This window comes from Branchiostoma floridae, chromosome 11 (genome assembly GCF_000003815.2).
Source record: "Branchiostoma floridae strain S238N-H82 chromosome 11, Bfl_VNyyK, whole genome shotgun sequence".
NCBI lineage: Eukaryota > Metazoa > Chordata > Leptocardii > Amphioxiformes > Branchiostomatidae > Branchiostoma > Branchiostoma floridae.
Genome location: NC_049989.1, coordinates 19275703 through 19298640, shown reverse-complemented (window position 1 = coordinate 19298640; position 22938 = coordinate 19275703). Strand labels below are relative to the sequence as shown.

The following is a 22938-nucleotide window of genomic DNA, read 5'->3' as shown; positions in this document are numbered from 1 at the left end:
GCCCCTGACGGACGCGGGTGGCGACGAGTTGTCTGACAGTGGTGTCAGTATAACGACACCAGACAGTATACAAAATAGTATCTTTTTGATATAAATCGCAATTGTCGTCATTCATAATTGTAAAACACTACCACGCCCATGGAAATAATCGTTCTGTTCAGAGGTCTCATGTTTCCTTGGCCCCATCATGCCATAATTATAAGTTTTAATACACTGACGACTCTAGACCTACCTAACCAAATCTAAGGCCAGTTAATCTCATATACCTGCATAGTATCCAAGCTGATGATTTGTCATAATGGAATCTTCAGACCCTGGACAGCCGGGTCAAAGTTTACTCTCCTGATAAAAATCGCTACGCTCGTCACCATTTATATTTACATAAACAACCCGAAGCTCGCGAAATCGTCAGAACCCGTAGCGCCTTTGGTATATTCTTGTCTGTTGGGCATTTAAACGAGGTTTCGTCCTGACAAAAGTGAGAAAGACGTCGCTGTGAGTGAAGACGGGAGAATGAGGCTTTTTGGACACGTCGCCCTTTACGGCATTGCTCTACCGCTACTTACCATTGCAAGTAAGGATTAACAACTATTTGACGGCGCAAAACCGATTATGGCCTTCAGGCATATATATACAACTGTCTAAACCGTAAGCCAATACGCGGTTAACTGTGTTTGTTACACATATAAGTATGTCTACGTTAAGTCTATTTTGTTTTAACGGAATTGGCTGGTCTTAAGTGATTGGTATAACATTTGATAAAACCGCCGTCATCTTCATCGTTCGATGAATGTGTCTTTGTATCGAAAGGCGTTCGCAAATCTTATGGTCAACAAGAATCTGCACAGCATAGCTGGATTGTGTACTAGATTAGAATAAGAAAGCTATAAGTATGTTACGTATGTTTTTATAATCTTTTTAACGGATAAATTTTGCTGATTGTTTCAGTAGTTGATGTGGAAAATTGAGGTAGCAGATATATCAATATGGGATGGAATACAGGGAAAAATCTTAAATCATGTCGGGCATTGTGATGCAACGAAAATCCTTTATCCGATATAAACTAAATTTTAAATGGCTCTCGTCGCCTGTGTGCGATGGACTTGTAAAAATCACGGTGCTTGGGGTAGCTTTCTATGGGGAAAAGTATGAACAAGTGGCGGACAGAGGGTACGTGTAGGTAAATCATAGGAGTCTCCTTCGTACTCGGCATGTATCTATTGTAAATAGTAAACATATTACCGTTTGAAATACAAAGTAACCCTCTCCCCCCCCACAAAAATGTTGTTTCATTCAGTTCCCAAGAAAACCCCCAAATGACCCAAAGAACTCTGATCAGAGCCCTAGATCCATTTTATTCCATTGCGTGCCTGAAAACGAAGATACGATTTATATTTGTTTGATATTGGTAGAAAGGGATTTGTGGTATACAATAATGTACAGAACGTAAAGTATGTCTCCTTTGTTAGGATAATGTCTCAAACCCTTTGATATGGCCGCATATTGATAGGACAACGATACAATGTCCACAATCCTGACATTTTTGACTGACACAGGAACAAAAGTATGATTGATAGATGCTTTGCTCTCAAATAGATAGCCTTTGTTCTTTGTTTACAGACACTATATTTTAATGCATCGGCAGCATATCAAAGGGGCATTACGCAGAATGACAATACACATTAGCCGCTTAGATTAAACGCCATGCATAGGCTGGGAACATTTGCAGAGATCTGCATCATTTTTCTCAGTGGCCACTTTGCAATCCTGAACAAAATCTAAAATGCGACAATTTTTCTATTGCTATGAAGACAAAATACAGGTAAAGGAATAGTTCATAATCAAACAGTAAGGCTACCTTTATTCGATTATACAGATAGCATTTATTAAAAAATTATCAGGAAGGTAAACAAATGACATACAGCTTATGGTATTGCTCTTTCACATCTTCATTGACTTTAGAAACGACTTTGATATTCTCGGCAATTTGTATCCATTTTATGGTACTTATTGGTATCATTTTGCATCGGGTTTGTACGATTAACTGTTTGGTCACAAAGGGACAAAAATGATGCAAATGGCATCCATATGATAGAAATAAACATGGTCTAAATAAATCTATTTTTCGTAGAATCTCTGAGTGACTTGCCTATCCAAGGCTTCGTTGGAGACTTGGAGGTGAAGAAGGTATGTACAAAGAAACGTGGTTTAAACAATTTTAAGACGAGAATAGTCATGTTTTGATTGATAAAAGTAAGCCGATTACTGTCATAGCTGTTGACCACAAGTAACTGTGCAGAAATGAAAAAAAAGAGAAACTTAGAAAAGGCACATGGCAAAGGCCGCCATAAACTTTATGTTGGTAAAAATGTTTTGTAATACATATCTGAATAATCATGATGTATGAATTCCGATGAGCAATCTTTGTATCATAATTTTGTTCGTTCCGATCCAATTCATATTCAATATCATAGATGTATATATATTCAGATCATTTCCGTTACTTTGACCTCTGACCTCTGTGCACAATTATGTTAACCATATTTGATTATCTTTAATTTTCAGATTTTTTTTTCTTTCTGTTCATCTCTTTCTGTTTAATTTTTCAATATCGCTGAGTAAGTTTTATCTTCATTATTTTCATGGGCTCCTGGAAGTATAGAGTAACAGCGTTACACTAATGGACATGTGAATAAAACAAATCTTTTTCTATATTTTAAGCAGGTTGCAAAAAGGAGTCCTGGATGCACGAATGTGTACAACAACTGTGTCTGCAATTTCTACAAGCTGAAGGACCACTGTTCCTCGCCTGTTCACGAAGCATGGATGAGGGGAAACTGCGAAGCCACTTGTGGATTTTGTGCCGGTAGGACCCGTACTAAAAGTGCTCTTGTTCTGTACGTGATTAAAGCATGGTTAAGTCTGGATTCCTGTTTGCCAATTTTACTGGAGACAAATAAGTTTTCAGCAATATTCAAAATTGAAAAAAGGCGGTTTAGACTGATGCAAAACAGACATTAATTATGATAACAGTGAGAAGTTCTTTTTGAAATAACTCATTCACTCACTCAACAGTGGAAGCCCCCCCCCCCCCCACATTGATATCTGCATGAAAAGTGGATGCATTGGTTCTTAATGTTCATCTATGTGTCTGTGCCTGTGTGTCATTTTGTATCTGCATATTTGTTGTCAACATTAATTAGAACTTCTGGATGAATTGTAATGATATTTGATATATGGATAGGGGTCGGAAAGACAAAGGTTAAGGTCCAATTTGGGCCCCTTGCTTGTGACCTTGGTACTGCAGCAGAACGTATGGCTTTTGAATCTGTTGTCCTGGGAGTGCTATGGTCTTAATTTTTGCCGGTATATAGCTTTTCGTGTAAGGAAGAAGTTGTGTTGGTTTGGGGCCACTAGCTGTGTAAGATGACGGCTCCGTGCAAATTTTCACTATGCACTGATTATTTTTTAAATCACAAAGTTCTTGATACATAACCATGAATTTTATTACAATTATATTACGAGCCAACGTTTCGATGACCTTCTGTCACCTTCGTCAAGGCTATATATACTGACTGGTATACAAAAGTATTAAAATTATTCACTGATTGATTATCTTTATGTTTCACTCTTACTTTAAAAGACCCCGAGGACCACATTTGTGACAACATCTATCCTGATCAGATGTGCGACCTTTTTGCGAACCGTGGTCTTCACCAGAAGCCACAGCTTCAATACTTCATGGCGTGTAAGTGTCCGAAAGCGTGCGGAATCTGTGATGTGGGTAAGTAGCTCCGATTCTTATTTTTCGTATTTCTTTTATCAGCAGTGAACAATTTAGAGTTCAGCAAATAAAAGTGAAAATCTATTAGCAGCATTTACTACGATTGATAAAAAGGGTAGGAACTCGTTTGTGGCGTGGGCAGCGAGAGACTTATTAGACTTAGTGTGAGCCCCATGTCACTATGTGCAATATCGTTCGCCCCCATCATGTGCAATATACATGTACTCAGTTGTTATTGTTGTGTTGTTATGTATTGACACACGAAATGGTTTTAGAAATTGTATTCTATCTATATCTTGATTTTAACTATATATGATTTTAACTGCCAATATATTAGTATTAATAACTTGTTTCACTGTCACATCCACGCAATTTAGTCTGGATTACTGCCATGTTGATTCAATAAAGTTTGACTTGATTTGATAAGAGTGGGTAAGAGGTAGACACAAAGAAAGGACAAGATCGCATACTAGTAGACCCTTTAATTCATAAAAGCTGCCCACATTCTCATACGTTGGAACAGGGGCTTTGGACATCAACATTACTGCTCTTTAGCTGGGTCTTACATGCAACAATCGCTAAATTCGACTTCTGCAGATCCGATCCGGATTTGTGGATGCGGTCCTTGAACATAATGTCTCCCCTGTTAATTTTTAATCTTCAATCTTTATCTTTGATTTTTTAATTTTTAATTTCTTTATTTAATAGTCTTTTATTAGTTTTTTTCTTATTTTTAAATTTTTATTCGTCATTATTTTTCTATTGTTATGAATACTTTAGGACGACCTTCAGCAGCCCTACCAATCCCCGATGACACCTTTGACCAGGAGGAATGTCTGAGGCTTCATAATGAGAAAAGGAGTCATCACGGTGCAGCAGATCTCACGTGGTGTCCGGTATGTGCATCCTCCTAACGCCCGGTCCCCAACGGCATTAGCCTATGGGGCCCTGTTATCTCATGCCCTATCAGTGGTTATTATGATTTTCGCCACAAACAAGCTATCAACCAATCGGGGAATAGGCTTTTCTTGGGCTTTTGTTGTCGCAAGCTGTCTCACAAAGGCCGCTGGGAAGCTATCAGCCAATCATGTTACGTATTGCATGGCTCCATCCTCCTACACCCGATCCCCTACGGCTGACAGCCCATATAAGGGCAAGCTTAATAATATTTATAAGTAGGGCGGTCCCTAACTGGTCTGAGTACACAAGACAGCAGAGGTGACCACAAGGAGTTCTGACACGACTGTGACCCCTCTGCGTAGGAGAATGGGTATGTGTAGTTAATGTGACAGCATGTTGGTATTATATTTTTGTGATAGACTTTCAGCCTGTAATGTTAGTTGACAGCGTCTATCATTGTCTTACTGAATGAGGTAAGTTAGTCTATGTGCCAAAAACCCTAAAACGTCCAATTGGATCAATAAAGCATATTTTGACATTATGATAGTTTGTACAATTTCAACAAGCGTCAAACTGATGAAAGTTTGCTTGACGTGAACAGTCCTTGGTTTTGAGTGGTGAGGTCGTACGCTTGAAGCTGAAAAATGAGAACATGCTCGGAATTCTTTGTCACAACCAAACCCAGTCAACCTGCACTGAAATTCCAAATCTAACATAGTCCAGGAAATTCCTGGTGACTACGGAAAAGACATAAAACCGGCTCACCTTAACTTTGCTTCTGTGACTTCATAACTGTCCGCCATCTTTGTTTTGATGGAATGTTCCAAATGAGGACACAGTGGGGGACGACTCACAGGGTGCGAAATCAGTGCAAACGAATGCAAAAAGCTGGAGGAGCAGATGGGCGGGAAACTTACAGTCATTATCGCCTCACCTACTGCATACTGCAAATGCATTTAAGTTCGCGTGGATTCAATTTTGCGGATGCGGGAAAATGACTTTTCGCAGAAGTTTTAATTTCGCGGCAGCACCATAGACTGCAGTCTGATACCATAATATAAAAATGTTCGCGGTGGTTTAAAGTTCGCGGCCGCGGGGAAATGGTCACCGCGAAAACCGCGAACATTAATACACCGCGTTCATTTCTGCATTTACAGTATTTGCGACCTTCCACTCGCGCCGGAGCTCATTTAAATGTTATCATAATATTGAAATGAGTGCCCTCACTGCCAGAAATGCTTATCCTTCTGTATCTTATTTTGTTTCCTCACAGAAAATTTATCTTCTAGAAAGAAAATTATTCTGTCCCCTAGAAATCTTAGAAAAATGTGCTTGTCCATGGTTCGGGCTGGTGTCAGTTCATCACCAGGAAAATAGCGCAACAGGTCAATATTCTTTTACAGAATGCCTATTTGGTTATTGGGTGGGCCGACTACTCACTCTTTGCAGCCAGGGGCTGAATTGCGAGGAGTTTACAATAGGCGGGCTAAATCGCAAGGGTTTGGAGCGAGCTGCCATTCGGCGCCAATCAGGTGAACTCAATACGACAGTAATTGCCCCAGGTGCGGCCAAGGTACTGTAGGTTTTGAACCACTCACAACGCACCGTCGCACGTGTGGTGGGTTCTTTAAAGTGCCCGGGGTATTGGGTATGTTTCGCTTGTCTTTCATCCATTACCTAAAACCGTAAATCCTCTTTGCAGAAGTGTGCGGACTTCGCTCAACAAATGGTGCAGACCCTGCAGGATTCCAACTCCCCGCTGATTCACTCTAGCTCAGAGAGCCGCAGGTGGCAGGTGGACGGCAGAATGGTCCCGTGAGTTTTGTGGTCTTTCAAAACAACCTTTAGTAGTAAAAGTTGCCATGATGGTAATAAAGCAGAATGATTACGAAATAACTATCATTGATAGTTATAAATATGACAATCTCTTTTTCAATTCATTTATTTCTATTTACTTCTATTTTATTTTTTATTTGTATTTATTTCTATTCATTTGTATTTATTTGTATTTATTTGTATCAATTTCTGTTTACTTCTATTTATCTATTTATATATTAGCCAGGGTAGCCTATCTCAGTGACATAGTAATGATTCATAGCGGGGCTCTTGGAAACTGGATTAAATATACATGGAACACATATATGCAAGACAAAACATTATATACATGTAAGTACAACATACTCAACATGACAGACTAGGTCATAATCCATATCCATAGTCAATTAAATCCTGCTCGTAATGTGAGGTTAGGTTTTCTCACCATTTTCTTATTTTCTCCATTAAAAAGAGAGATATTGTTTTGGGTGCACATTTGTGTCTGTGTTCCTGTGGTAGTGAAATCTCCGGACTCTTATGTCCCTTCTACAGGCATGGAGAAAACTTGATGTACTATTTCCCTGAGGTGGACTGCCGGATATCTGTGGAGTCCTGGTACAAAGAAAAGGATCTTTACAAACCCCGTCAGCCCCTCGCACTCAACATAGAGTCAGCCGGACACTTCACACAGGTTAGGGATGAAGTAGCCTAACTAAAATCGCGCACCTAGCCGCCTGCCTTATAGTTGCCACCACCTAGCCAACGAGACATTGTTTAAACACGGGTTACGGACGAAGCAGCCTAACTAAAATCGCGTCCCCTAGCGGTCGGCCTTGCAGTTGGCACCATCTAGGAGGTGTCATTGACCCCAGCTAGCGAGAGATTGTGTAAACATAGGATAGGGATGTGAAGTGAATCAATAAGTGCAGCACACCCAAAAAATCGGCTTCATGACTGTGTCTACTGGCTATTTTTGCTCACGCAATATTACTTATTTACTCCCTCACACATAGACTCACTCACGCTCATTCTCCTATTCATTGTCGATGACTATCATTAGCATAGTCCATTTACACAATGCATATTTGCAAGGAGTTACCTATTACATGTATATCATATTGTTTAAAACCACAATTAGTTTTATTTTTGAAGGTGATTGATGACTTGATGTTGTACCTCATACAGATGGTGCGGAATTACACTAATCAAGATATTATATTAATAATATTCAATTAATGACCTAATACATTTACAGAATGCGCATTTGGAGTTACTTATCACATCATATTTTTTCAACTGCAGTTAGTTATATTTTTTGAAGCTGATTGATAACTTTGAGACAATATGCGAATAATGTTCAAAATAAGCACTGCTTTGTTACGTTGTATCTGTTACAGATGGTGCGGAATTACACTTCTTAAGAGGGAATAGAAAAAAAATTATTTGAAGATACGAAAAGCTATTCAATTAATGACTTCATACATTTACGGAATGCACATTTGGAGTTACCTATCATATCATATTTTTGTAACTGCAGTTTTATTTTTAAAGCTAATTGATGTCTACAAGATAATATGTGAGTGATGTTCAAAAGTCAATAAGCATTTGTCCTGTTGTATCTCTTACAGATGGTGTGGAAGGATACAAAGAGCGTGGGGTGTGCTAAGACAGAGAAGTACCTCGCCTGTATCTATGAGCCGGCAGGAAATTGGAAGTCGGTTTTCCTGTTCGAAAGGAATGTCCAGATGTAGAGATCCGGAAACTAAACGTATCTTCATTGTGGTAATGATAAATCAAGAACCATGTTGTTTTCCAAAAGATCCAACTTTCAATGCACGCAAAGATGTGTACATTTTCATGACAGAAAAAGATAATGATAGGCCACTGTCTAAATAGTTCTAACATGATAAAGATAATAACATCTATTACGAAAGGAGATAATCACTAAGTATTTAGGTCAAACTATGGCAAAACCAAGATAAAATGAAGTTACTAACATTAAAAATCGATGAACGATTATTCACGCACACCTATGCATAAGAGAAATTCAAGACTACAATGCAAAATAATTTAAAACTAGAGTTCATCGAACACATCCCTTCGCCAAATAATCATGCCTTTATTAATACTTTAAGGTCTTTTTCATGTATTACTAAATAGTACCTACCCCAATAGCAAATGACTTCATGAACTTGTGTTCCTCACAAACCCACAAATGCTACCAAAGATAACCTTCTTGGCCAACTGGTGACAATGGAATTATGTACACTGTTGTGATACTTTCTAGCGCAACTTTCATTTAAGTGCTTTGTTAAAATCATGTAGTCTCTACCAGACTCCAGCCTGGTCGAATAGTATTGATGATAGGGGGTATTGGACTGTGACCAAAGATGACCTCAGTGGTAGCATCCCTGGTCAATCAGAATTTCACGCTTGTCAAGAGGATTTTCACAGTGTTAGGGCGTCCAGGTCACAAGGCTTCTCAGGCAAAACATCTGGCAAACAGCTGTGTCCTTAAATATAGGTCAAAATGAGATGCATCTATATACAGAAAACACTGTTTATTTCTGTTAATTGGATAACTTTCCCTAAGTAATTATATCAAATAGATGTTGATAATCAACCAAAGTACCTAGCTACCAAAAACAAAAAAATATCCATCAATCTCCTCTGCAGTTATCCTTCTTAAAAGCTACAAACTATAAGACCCACTGCAGTTCCAAACAAGCTGCTAGGGGGCCCAAAATTAGACCTTTGACTCCTAGTACCAACAGCTATCCACCATTAAAAAATCAAGTCGCCAGGAGGCCCATTATCGAACTTGACCTTCCTTTCTGTGTCCCCTACCTATCAACCAAATATCATTAGCATCCATCAAGAACATCTCGAGTTATCTTGCATACAGACAAACGCACTTACATACAAAGCCAGCTACAGCACCATAGGTAAAAGGTAGCTAAACCATTCTTGCACATGACAATCCTTTCCACAACCGCTAAACACCTGCCAAATATTGTGGAAATCGCCCAGCTACATTTTGACTTATGCTTCCCGAAAAAACACCAAAAAAATACCAAGCTCGCTAATGTACCGTAGGAAAACGCCAGGTAACCCATTTTCGAACTAGGCATGCCTTTCAACAACCGCTACACACCTGCAAAAAAATAAAAAAGTTCCATCCACAATTTCTCGAGTTATATCCTGTTGACCTACATACAGACCCAATTCAGGCAAAAACATAATCTTCTTGGCGAAGCTAATAACATTCCAAATTTCTAAACACCACCTATCAGAATACTGAATATAGTACATGTATCTGGAGACTAATGATAATGTTTGTTCCCCGCATACGCATGTGTCATCGCTGCATGCAAAAATAACTAAATAGCTGCCTTCTAATTGTCGTAAATTGTAATGTAACTGACTTGTTGGTTTGAATTCTTGTCAGCTAGACTGGACAGCGGTGACTGAAAATGTCAGAAATGCATACTATTAGGCTATTTATTTGGCCCAATTTAATTGAATGCTTCTGATATGAGTATAGTCATCCAGTAGACACTTTTCCTACTACTGACGTAGGTTAAATGGCAAGGTTGAACGACCATGAAAACGCCAAGAAATGTAATCAAACAGTGCTACCGTAGATTTGAAGCAGAATATTAGAGGTGTGCAAGCCTTGTACGTTTTTACTATATTTGGATACGAATCGTTAACTAGACTCGAGAACGATTAACCGCAATGGTACATATTGTCGCGGAGAGAATAGTATGTTTCGGATTCTCCTGTTGAACATGAATTCTATCGAAAATATTGACTACAGAAAGAGTAGCATCGCAAATGCAGAGTTGGGCAAAGAATCCGGGGATAAAAAGTACACGGAGGTTTCATGTTTGATCACGTCGGCCGATGATGATGAGGTTTCACTTCCTCTAAATTAGTATACTGTATACCGCCTTGTATCTTCATATAGAGAACGACAGCTTTCCTGCAAAAATATGACCGACGCAATAAATACTAGTATCATGCCATCATAAATATGTTGTTATTTTTTGTTGTTGACTGATTTCATTAGAATTGTCTGCGGATAATATTGCAATTTGTCTATATGAGACTTTGGATGAAGGTTTCCCATGCGATCACATATCATCATGAACCCGGGGCGTTTCCGGATGTATACAAAGTATCATGTTCACCTGTGAGGGTGCCCAGAGTTTTTTGAGAACCTCCAGTTACCAAGCCTCACTGTTACCCTGGATATGAGATCTGGATAAACAAACGCGCTGGTTTGAGGAGATGCATGGGGAGTTATTTACTAAACGACGTCAAGTTATGAAGCACATGTTAACAAATTGCGTTAGATGTCTGGCATGCAGTCAGAGGTTAGAGTTTCAAGTCTTACTTTTAATTAATGTTTCCGACAATAATAGCAAAAACTTACAAAAAGTAATTGATACTAGTAATCATAATCTCAGATGATTCGAAAGACCGCAACATCTGTACATTATTTACAAAGTTTCCGTCTTTGCTTGACGGTAGAACAAGCCACAGCTAGAATTCTAATACTCAAGGGTTAGCATACGTACACAATAGTTGTGTCATGTTACTTTGTGCCACGTTTGCACTGCTCTACACCAACTCTATTCGCCTTCACCACACAGGAGGTGTGTTCATCGTTATTCATATTGCGCAGTTGTATTCATGCATGTGAAACTGGGTATTTACATATATGAGGCTAGAAGAAAAACGTTTTGTATGAACAATGTGGAATTTCTCTTTTATCCTTTGTCTTTGATCAAATTGATTTATCCAACTGTTGTTTAAGCATTAAGATATTGTGTTGTTGAGTTAATCAGTCTGCCTTATATCGTTTGGATCATTTGAAAGCTAATATAAAAGACTCTCTTGTTTTCAGTTCTGCCATCTTGCCGGTCGAGTGTAGTATGAAAATTTGTACGATGGAATTGAAACGTTATTTTGGAGTTTTCCTCCTAGCCATTATCTTAAGTACTGCCACAGGATGTGAACAAGCTACAGCTCCAAGCCTTAACACAAACATAGCGGTGTCCGATGGTACGCTTATATTCATTGGGTGAGTGCATCTGTTTATATATCTGTGTTTTCTATTACCATTGCGGCTCACTGATTCATTGAGCAAGCTTTTCACATAGGGCTTGTATTTTGCTTTCATTCAAGTCTAATAATAACACTGCTGTATCAGGCTAAATGCATGGCCTGAGTTCTAGAGACATTGAAATGATCAAGAAAAACTAGATTATACAATTATAGATGCTTTGTTTCGTGAATCATACGCCATCTAGCATTTTGTAAGGTTTTCTTTTCGCAATGATGCTCTATTTTTTCTTCGTTTTCGTAGTCATTCACACAACATTTTATCACTTTGTATTGTTGATTTGAGTAAATTTCATTTCGTAAGTCTTTTTATTGATATTCACTTTTGTTATTTTGATACAATTGCACAAATTTACAGTACATTAGGTTATTGATTATTTTTTTCGGGGTCAAAATCAAATGCTATAATTATAATTTTCTGTTTATTTACCATTTATAATTTACAACGATTGCGGTCAGATAAACCTTTATGATGGCATTCTCTTGCGCCATTTTTGTTGTTGCTCTCAATGTAGCCTATTTCATTTTCCTTTGTGATTCCAAAAATAGATAGAAATATTCAAGAATTTATACCAAGACTTAAGTTCACTTTGCTCAACTTTGTAACTGTATACAAATAACAAAAACAGATCGATACATGTTACTTCGCATATACTAGGCGCTGGAGTTTTCCTGTTGGACACCATTTCGGTTTGCCAGCCAGAGGCTGGATTGTGCAACAGGTGGCTGCACATCAAGGTGAAAACAAAGAGTTGTGGTCGGACAGTAGTGTTGATAACGGTTTGTGCTGGATGACTGGTTTCTTTATTCAAACAATTCAAATGCACCAGCCTCTTCTGTAGGCAGCCCTAAGGCTGAATTGGCGGGCTATTTGGCGGTTTACATTTGCGGAATTAAAAACTATTGAAACTGTTTACATAATGTCATCATTAAGTCAAATTTTTACACAATGTCCCCACAGGGCAAGTTAAAAAAACTGTTTATACAATCACATCATTAAGTAAGGACACAATGTGCTTGTTAGACAATTCATCTCCTACTGCATAAGGAGCAATAGCCAAACCCATCAAATAGCTTAAGTAGATTTAGAATAGATGTCACTTCTCTTTTATCTATAAATCTCATTTTCATTCTTTGTTAATTATGCAATTATGTATAGCACAGCTTTACTTTGTTTGCAATTAGCCTTCGGGTATGCACGTGCAATAAAGTTATTATCATATATAGTTATGAGTATGACGAACCATAAGTCCTTCTTATTACATGCTAAATTGCTTATTACGACGTAACAAGACCACGAGAACTTGAAGGTTTCGGGTTACATGAATAGTACTGTCGTGAAATAAGACAACTTTGCTTCAAAAGTTGTCTTACTAAGATAGACGCTGTGTATGTTTCCAGACACAGCCAAGAGCTTGCCGCGGACTGGCCGGCATATCGTTTCATCACCCATCTACGGGGGCGACGGCGGATGGGCGTTCAGTGACCGCGCTTTAGAGAAATATGGGCAAATCACCGTAATCCGTGTCTGGAGCAAGAGGGTTGTGGATGCGTAAGCTTAATCATTGTTGCTATACGAGCGATCGCGATGATGTCACGGTGACGCGGTGGTAGGCAAAAAGCATGTGTTTTGTAAAATACTGATTTACATATTAACCGGTAATTTGATTCGCTAATTTACATATTAATTTTCAATCCAATCTACTGACGTCCTGGCAGGCACTAGCGGTCAAATAACCCGGACATAAACAACAACAGCGATCACTCGTATCAAAGTACACGCATGCAAATATTTCATACGTTGAATCTACTATACACACCTTATAACTAAACGATTTGTTCGAAATATCTGTTTGACCCATAAGTCTAATATTTAAACTAGAGTTCGGGGACCTCATACCTCCATGAAATATTTATTGCTTTTTTGTGGATGGTATGTATGTTTATAGTCGGTTGTATTTGAGAGTAATGGTTATAAATGTTATGGGAAAGTAGTGGTGTATTTATTTAATGACACAGAGGATGTCCATCTGATTAGTAATTATCAAAATGTGACACTTAATTGTGTAATGTGCGTTTAAGAGGTCGACGGCATATGGTAGCGTGGTGTTCCTTAAGCTTGATGTTTGGCATTTAAAGTGTCTAAGGTTGTCAGCATTATTGAGGTTCGACTATGTGCCTCAGAGCGGTGTGGTGGGAGGAAGTTGGGAAACTCAGAAAGAAGAAGGGATGTGGCCAACTTTAGTCAGATGGTGATTTGATTTTCCACCAATATGTCATAACATCAGCTGTTCACACGGTACAAAAATGAGATGCACACTTTCCTCTGATAGCCCTACATCAACTGTAAGATGAATACTTGGCGCCAACCCCGTCTGCTAAAAAACAAGTACCATTGGCTACGAAAGAGACAACTAACAACTGTCCCTTATCGTAACGAAATCAGAACATCTGTATCGCCCATAAAACTTCTGACACCCAACCCATCTAAGATGAGAGGACCTAATGGCATTTCAATCACCATGTCACTCAAATCAGCAGTACAGTATGTGAGACATCCATACCTGTTAAGCATTACCGTTAAATGTACCTCAACTTCTTACAATTATACTTACGCTTCACATCTCCATGATATCCTAAGCAGACATAAATAAAACTAGTTATCATATTAAAAAAACTCGGGGTTCCCCAAACAGCTGTCATACAAATCACCTCACTATCTGCTTGGAGCTAAGCCCATTAACAAACACTTAAAGCACGATGCCTATTCCAATATATCGCAGATATAGGGGGATTTCTGATATTTTTACATCAATTATAACAACAGATACGGCGCCCAAAATCACATCGATTCGAGCTTTCATCACAGCCCACCAACACAACAAATATGAAACCAATCCGTCCAGCCGTTCTTGAGTAATCTTGTACACAGACAGAGACACATAACAGAAAATATAACCTCCATGACATTTCATGGAGGTAACTACTGTGCCAACTGTTACAAATATTTCAAACAGTCCTAAGCAGACATAAATAAAACTACTGGGGGTTCCCCAAACAGCTGTCACCTCACTATCTGCTTGCAGCTAAGCCCATTAACAAACACATACAGCACGATGCCCGTACCAATATATCTCAAATATAGGGGGGATTTCTGATATTATTACATCGATTATAACGACAGATACGGCTCCCAAGATCTCATCGATTCGAGCTTTTATCACACCCCACCAACACAACAAGTATGAAACCAATCCATCCAGCCGTTCTTGAGTAATCATCTACACAGACAGAGACACATAACAGAAAATATAACCTCCATTCCATGACATTTCATGGAGGTAAAAATACGGAAAAATGGGCGGATCTAAATTGTCCTGCCTCTAGATTTGTTGACAATATTTATGCTTAACTTGTGTTGGTAGAAGTTATTCTTGAAATAGTTGAACTGTAATTTCCAACGCCAAAATTGGACTCACCCAAATTTTCGACTGCACAGCATCAGTCTTTGTCAAGGAATGAACAATTCACTTCTAACGTGACGTCACGTTATGCAGATAGAACACGTGACTCAGTAAGCAGTGGATTATAGGTTGCAGGAAGTCTATGGTGCCCACCGTCTCTGTTCAGGGATGTTTGTAAAGCTCTGATGTAGATGGCTTCTTTAATCCCTCTAGTGAAAAAGGTGCTACAAGGATGTTGCGCAGGGTATTGTACCTTAGACGTTTCCCAGCATATACATATAGAATCACTGGGTCATTCGGTTTCACTGGACAAAGTTGAAATCTTGGACACAGACTTTTTTGCTAGAGAGATTAAAGAAGCCATCTACATCAGAGCTTTACAACCATCCCTGAACAGAGACGGTGTGCGCCATAGACTTCCTGCAACCTCTTTTTGGTGTTGAAAATTACAGTTCAACTATTTCAAGAATATGTATGCTTCTTTGACTTGTCCGTATTCCCTTTGGCTACAAGACCCAAACAGCTAGGCATGTCAGCTACAGCTGTAGCTCGCTTGAACATAGCCGGCAATGCTGAATGACCTTTAGCAAAGAGTTGAACAAATTGGTTGTAAATGCTCATTTGCATATATCATATTAGATGATCGCCTTCTCTACCCAAATAACACATGTTCGTTACGGTATGAATGGTTTAGAATGGCAAAAACGGCTATCATTTTTTACCACGGGAACCGATTTATCAGTATACGTTTCAATATTTCCTGGTGACCGATTATTTTTGTTCATTTAACAGTACCAGTAACGTTTAAATATTTCCTGATAACCGATTATTTCTATTTGATTTGATTTGATTATTTGCACTTAAAAAGAAAGAACAGAAAGCAAAGTTGAATGATATATAAAAAACCGTGCGGGAGAAGGGTTGGAAGCCAAATAGGCTAAATACAAGCCCTACTCCTAACAAATACGAAACAGAATTCGAAGGAAATAATTGGGAGAGAAATGAATAAGAAACGAATAACAAATCATAGATAAGTAGCAATCAATGATTAACGATTAAATAATTTTCGTTCATTCAACAGTATCCAAGTGACCTATGGAAACCGCACTGCCCCAAAGCGCGGTGGAGGAGGCGGGTCCAGGCACGACTTCCACCTCGGGCGAGACGAAAGGATCACTCGGGTTACCCTGAAGACTGCTCGGGTCGTGGACCGTATCGGCTTTGGGACCAACCAGGGGCGTACTTTAAGGGGGGTAGGGGGCGCTGGTGGGCGGCGATACGACGTGATCGACCCGCCATATAGCAATTGCTACCTCCGTAGCATTGAGGGCTATGTAGGTGTGTACGTTGATCAGCTACGTTTTCGCTGGCAATGTTAGGGACGATGTTACTTTGGTACGTTACTGCAGACCACATAAATTGGTTTCGGTTAATACTTCAAATTTTGAGTACTCTAAAAGCTGCCGTATGAGATTAAGATTTTAACTTACTTGTTATTGTTATTGTTACTGGCGAATAGGGGGCTTTCTAAGATGAATGCAAAGTAGCATATGTGACGAAATGCTTAAATAACACCTTAAGCTCAAACGCCGTCTTTTGTTAACGGATATAAGTGACAGAGCTTCAAAATAACTTTGCCAATTGCATAAATGACAATAAATCAAAAGGCGGAAAGCTATGTTGTGAGTAAAATGTTAGGTACTGAATGTTGATAAAACAGTCCCGGAACGACGCCACAGGCTAATCTCCAAGCAGATCCTACAATGGCATAAGATAGTATTAAACTGGCCAAGGAGTGTAGTCAGTAAAGAGTAGCTAAACACACTCATATCACTCCTCTGCCAACTTTTGATATTATCTTATGCTACCGGTAGGGTCTGCTTGGAGATTAGCCACAGGCTAAGTGAGGTGATGTGAGGTACGATGAGGGCCAATAATATATAGGTACCTTAGACTCAAATAAATGTGTCTCTTGCTCCTGACGAAAGAGATATATGAATTTATGATACCATCAAGAATCATTTAGTTGACATTAATAAGAAAAAATAATATAAGCGCAAATTGACTTATACCTAATTGTCTAGTAATGCTATTTTTACTGCTAGTATGTTGTTGTTGAAATATGCCTATTGTTATTGTGTTGTTTCTATGTATGCCCAGGATTGCCTGAAAAGCAGGTCTAGTCTGACCTGAGTTGTAAGTTCCTGGTAAAATAAATCAAGTGAAAGTGAAATATAACCAGAATGTATCATCGTAGTCGTAGTCATAAACATGCTGTGCCCTTACAGTAAAAGGGCATCCTTGCAATCTATGTTTTCCACACAAAGTGCCAATGAAACAAGATGGTGACCAATAATTGGGAACAAAAGATGATGAACGGTAAAAGTTTTGTGGCCTAATGTGGTTTGACATGTAACATTTTACCGTATACTAGATAAAAATGATTCCCCTGGAACTCACTTCATAACATATTTAAAGCAACAGATATAGGTTAACCCATGGATAAAGGTTATTACTAGCGTTGGGCCTGTACGGCCAAGTGAAAGCGTACATGAAAAGGAAGGCAACATTCCCACTGATCTGTGCAAGCCATCATTATATGTGCTAGTTTTTGCTCCCTGTACTAGATCCTAGGAAACCTTGGGACTGGTCAACGTCACTACGTGGACACCTCCAGGCTCAGGGTGAAGGAGCTTAGCATCTCCAGCATTCAGCGCTGCTGTGACCGGCGTTTGCTGTTTGACGTGCCCCCCTCCCCCATATCACACCGGCGGCACTCTGCACACTCAGCGGGTCCTGTAATAGGGACCCGGGCCGGTGGGTATTCAGTACATGGTACATCAACGACAACGCACAAAGTCTTTGACCTTTATGAGAAGTCTTAGTTGTTCTCTTTGAAGGCTTTGTTGATGCTGCCGGAAGTTTTTGCTCCCTGTACTAGATCCTAGGAAACCTGAGGGACCGGTCAGCCTCAGACCTCACCCAGACGTCACTACGTGGACACCTCCCGGCTCAGGGCGAGGAAACTTAGCATCTCCAGCATTCAACACTGCTGTCCTCGACGTCAAGTCTGCACCAGTCCATGATGTCTGCACCGTCCGAGCTACAGATAAGGATTGAAAATATTTTACTTGCTTTTGAGAGTCAGCAAGACAATTTCCCCTGGCAGTTAGACAGAGTTAGAGAAGTCTTGCCAACAGATAGTGTCACTGCTTGTGAAGCCCTCAAATCTACACGTTCCAAACTGTTTCTACAAGCTAGAGATAATCTTCTGAGTGAACATAAATGTGAGCTATCTTGTCTGGTCAACAGAAGGAGAGGTCAGTCACAAGTTATCCTGTTAGCAAAGGACTGTGTAGCCCTAAGTAACTTTGTGAGATTTGGAAGGTACTCGAAAGCTCTGGCTGAGTGTGTTAAAATGCCTCTGCCCTCTGTTGTCTCCGACAGCGAGGATGAGAACTTCGAACAGGTCACCAATGAGTCTGTTAGTGCTGAGACATTACCAAAGTCTAAAACTTTGGCAGCTGAAACGTCACCTAAACGCGTGGCTGGTGAGCCAGTGAAGAACAGCCTACCTCCTTCCCCATCAGACATTGAAACGTTGGAGGCTGAAACGTCACCAAAGTGCGTGGCTGGTGAGCCAGTGAAGATCAGCCTACCTCCTTCCCCTTCAGACATTGATACGTTGGAGGCTGAAACGTCACCAAAGCGCGTGGCTGGTGAGCCAGTGAAGATCAGCCTACCTCCCTCCTCACCAGTCCCAGAAGTCCCGAAACCTAGTCTTGAATCCATCACACTGGAACTTCGGAATGTAGCAAACACATTGGCCTCAGTTCAAGAAAATGTGCACATGTTATCACAAGGACTACGGGATGAAAATGCGTCCCTAAAAGAAGTGATTCGTATTCTTATGACCGATGGAAACACTCGTCCAGTACAGTCAGGGAGGACACACACATGGAATCACGTGTCTAAACCATGCAACTAGTATCTTTCCCTTGATTCGTATTCTTATGACGGATGGAAAACACTCGTCCAGTACAGTCATGTTATCACAGGGACTACGGGGGATGAAATGCGTCCCTAAAAGAAGTGATTCGTATTCTTATGACCGATGGAAAACACTCGTCCAGTACAGTCAGGGAGGACACATGGAATCACGTGTCTAAAGGCCCCCCTGCAACTAGTAATCTTTTCCCTTCGAGTAGTACTAGTGTTCCCCTGTCAAACAGATATCAGTCACTTCTGGATATAGAGGAGGAGCGCAGTGATGATGAGTACCAACGTAGTCCCACGCCACAAGTAAAGAACTCTAGGCTGTTTCCCAGAAGATCAGGCCTCAGCCAAGCTACCCGTGGTCCACAGTCTCCCAGAAGATCAGGTTTCAGTCAAGGTACCCGTGGTCCACAGTCTCCCAGAAGATCAGGTTTCAGTCAAGCTACCCGTCCACAGATGCCCCAACACAAAAGTCAGCCCTGGAAAAGACCGGATGTTGTGATTTTGGCAGACTCCATGACGAAAGACTTGAATCCAAGGCGTATGTCCCGAAGCACTGGGAAAGTAGTCATATGTAGGACACACAGAGGAGCTCGTTTAGAGCAGGTTGAAAGATTGGCAGAGAATGATCTATCTGACATCCAACCTCAGCTGCTCATTCTTCACGTTGGGACGAACAACCTTCATGAAGACATTTCTTCCATAACGAGAAAATTCGAGACCCTGGGCAACAGTATGTCCGGAAACTCGACTCAACTCTGCTTCTCCAGTTTGGCAGTCAGAGACGGGTCTACTGTGAAAGTGAGCAAAGTTAACCAGCATCTAGCTTCCTTGTGTGCTAGGAAAGGGTGGGGGTTTTTGGACAACAAAGACATTGAGCTGCACCACTTGTACGATGGAGTCCATCTCACCGCGAAAGGAACAGCTCTTCTAGCCACCCATCTTAACGACTACATCCGGCAGGGTTTTCAGGAGGATGTATTCAACAGGAGAGGCCGACTCCTGCCTAAACGATAATAATAACGATGAAAGATTGTCAATTGGGAACATTTCTCTTAGCAGGAGAGGCCGACTCCTGCCTAAACGATAATAATAACGATGAAAGATTGTCAATTGGGAACATTTCTCTTAGTAGTAGAACTCTGAGATCGGTTAGCTCTTCTGCAGCGCCCCCGCTACATAGGGATGACAATAGCAAAGATCGTAAGGAATTGCATAAAGTAGATAGCGCAAGCCAAATCAAAGTTTTATACATGAATGGTCGTAGTATCAAATCTGTTAACAGTCGGCGAAATAAATTAGTGCTGTTCCAAAACCTTGTTGAATCAAATCAGCCTTCTTTAGTGGCAGTAACTGAAACTTGGCTAACCCCAAGTATCAAAGACGACGAATTGCTTCCCAAGCGCTACTTGCTTTATCGCAAAGATCGTTGTACTGTCATTCCCGGCAAAATCGGCGGGGGCATTCTCTTAGCTGTCAATGGCAATATTCTGTCAAGAAGGAGGTCTGATATTGAACCTGTTGACGAAATCTTGGTCTGCGAAATGCTGACAGAAAAACAGGGGAAAATCGGTATCATCTTGTTTTATAGACCCCCTAATGGGGACTTACTGGCATTTACTAATAACCTCCAACATACATTGCGTTTGGCCGACCAAGAATACAACAAGGTGGTCTTATTAGGTGATTTGAATCTCCCTAATATCGATTGGTGTAGTTTGATAGGCAATTCTACTACAGAAAACCAGTTTTGTGATGTTTTGAATGATTTCTCACTAACACAGGTTAATAATGTTACTTCTAACAGTCATAACCATCTTTTGGATGTGATTCTGACTAACGTTCCTGAAAAATGTTCCAAAGTTGAAAAAGTATCATCTGATTTTCCTACTGATCACACTATTCTACAGTTTGACCTGAATTTTCGTACGGTATTCCGTCAATCAAACATGAAAAGACATGTCTACCAGTATAAAAAATGTAACTTTGATAACCTACGACAAAGTCTCAGAGACACTCTCGGTTCTCAAGGCTTTGTAGAATCTGATAGCATTGATGACTGTTGGGATACGTGGTTACAATGTTTGTGTGGCTTGGTTGAAAACCATGTACCAAAAGCTAAAATAAAAAATTCTTATTCCATGCCATGGTGTGATGTTGATGTCTACCATCTTAGAAATAAGAAGTTGACTGCATGGCGAAGGGCAAAGAAAACTAATCGCCCAGCCCACTGGCATAAGTTCCGGAAACTTAGAAATGGTCTACAAAAACTTATTCATTACAAGTACAAACTGTTCCTTGAGAACTTGGGATCCTTGGTCAATAATAATCCTAAGAAATTTTGGACTTTCTTTAAAAATAAAACAAAATCACATTGCTTGCCACAAATTCTGAAATACAAACATTATCAAGGAACGACACCTACTGATAAAGCAAATCTGTTTAACAAGTTCTTCTTCTCTGTTTTTACTACCCCTGTAGCAAATCAGCCTCTCCCTGAGATCAGTGCTTGGAGACACCCCTTCCTCGGCAACATTGACTTTACAATCAAGGAAGTTCTAGATGTCTTGCTTACCTTAGATTGTACAAAAGCTATTGGCCCTGACTCTATATCCCCAGTGATCCTACGCGAGGGTGCACACGTATTAGCTCCTCAACTTACTGCCATCTTCAACAAAAGTATTCAATCGGGCATAGTTCCAGCTAAATGGAAAGAAGCCAACGTCTGTCCCGTCTTTAAGAAAGGCAGTAAAGACTCTGTTGAAAACTATCGACCCATTTCCTTACTCAGTGTAGTAAGTAAGGTTATGGAACGTTGCATTTTTAACCGTATTTTCCCTCACCTTCAAGACCAAATTCACCCACTACAACATGGCTTTATTAAAGGAAAATCTACTACTACCCAACTATTGGAAACCTTTCAAACCGTCGGGACAACTTTGGATCACAGTGGCCAGATAGATATAATTTACCTCGACTTTTCCAAAGCTTTTGACAGCATTCCACATCACCTTCTTGTACACAAACTTAAGACATTTGGATTCCACTCGAATCTCCTAAATTGGTTCTCTGATTATCTGTCTAATAGAAGACAACGAGTAGTCATTGAAGGAGTTTCTTCAGACTGGCTTCCTGTAATATCCGGAGTCCCACAAGGTTCCATTTTGGGACCTCTACTTTTTTTACTTTATATTAATGACCTGCCCTCTACTATAGAATGTCCCATGGCCCTTTATGCTGATGACTCAAAATGTTACAAGCAAATATCATCACCAGCTGATTGTATTTCCCTTCAGCATGATATTGACAACATGGTCGAATGGAGTGTCACATGGATGATGAAATTTAATACCTAGGTGTAACTATGTCCAACTGCCTATCTTTTAAGAGTCATATAAAAAACATCACAGCTAGTGCCAACTCGACCCTCGGCTTTATTAAGAGATCTGTTGGTTACCATGCCCCTGCAAATGTTAAGAAAATCCTATATATTACACTAGTTAGGCCCAAACTCGAATATTGCTCGTTGATATGGTCCCCCCACACTCATAACTTAATTACTTCCCTTGAAAAAGTCCAGAGACGTGCTACAAAATACATTCTCAACAACCATACAACTGATTACAGGGATAGATTGATCTACTGCCAACTCTTACCTCTATCTTACCGCAGAGAATTATTAGACTTATCCTTCCTATTTAAATGTTTCTTGGGACAATACGGTATCGACATTCATCAATATATAAGTTTTCCACTCACATCCCTAAGATCCAACTCACAAGCCAAGCTCCAGCCCCAAAAATGTCTCACCACTACGTTTAAAAACTATTTCTTCCAAAGAATCGTTCA

The 22938-nt window shown here is 39.9% G+C and overlaps 2 protein-coding genes across 2 annotated transcripts; both read left to right on the top strand.

Moving 5' to 3' along the window:
- Positions 1 to 430: 430 nt before the first annotated feature.
- Positions 431 to 4698, top strand: LOC118425330. Its single transcript, XM_035834139.1, has 5 exons — positions 431 to 574; positions 2132 to 2187; positions 2725 to 2866; positions 3644 to 3784; positions 4565 to 4698. The coding sequence occupies exons 1-5, from the start codon at positions 514 to 516 to the stop codon at positions 4696 to 4698; spliced, it is 534 nt and encodes a 177-aa protein (XP_035690032.1). The 5' UTR covers positions 431 to 513.
- Positions 4699 to 6379: 1681 nt separating this feature from the next.
- LOC118425488 (pathogenesis-related protein 1A1-like) lies at positions 6380 to 8569 on the top strand. Its single transcript, XM_035834350.1, has 3 exons — positions 6380 to 6499; positions 7052 to 7190; positions 8128 to 8569. The coding sequence occupies exons 1-3, from the start codon at positions 6411 to 6413 to the stop codon at positions 8248 to 8250; spliced, it is 351 nt and encodes a 116-aa protein (XP_035690243.1). The 5' UTR covers positions 6380 to 6410; the 3' UTR covers positions 8251 to 8569.
- The last annotated feature ends 14369 nt before the right edge of the window (positions 8570 to 22938 follow it).

Bases quoted from the DNA above. Each gene is read 5' to 3' on its own strand.
- LOC118425330 (XM_035834139.1), top strand. From the start codon at position 514: ATGAGGCTTTTTGGACACGTCGCCCTTTACGGCATTGCTCTACCGCTA. The intron at 2,188-2,724 runs GTATGTACAAAG...TATTTTAAGCAG, and splicing joins GAGACTTGGAGGTGAAGAAG to GTTGCAAAAAGGAGTCCTGG. The intron at 2,867-3,643 runs GTAGGACCCGTA...TTACTTTAAAAG, and splicing joins CACTTGTGGATTTTGTGCCG to ACCCCGAGGACCACATTTGT.
- LOC118425488 (XM_035834350.1), top strand. From the start codon at position 6,411: ATGGTGCAGACCCTGCAGGATTCCAACTCCCCGCTGATTCACTCTAGC. The intron at 6,500-7,051 runs GTGAGTTTTGTG...TCCCTTCTACAG, and splicing joins GTGGACGGCAGAATGGTCCC to GCATGGAGAAAACTTGATGT. The intron at 7,191-8,127 runs GTTAGGGATGAA...TATCTCTTACAG, and splicing joins CAGCCGGACACTTCACACAG to ATGGTGTGGAAGGATACAAA.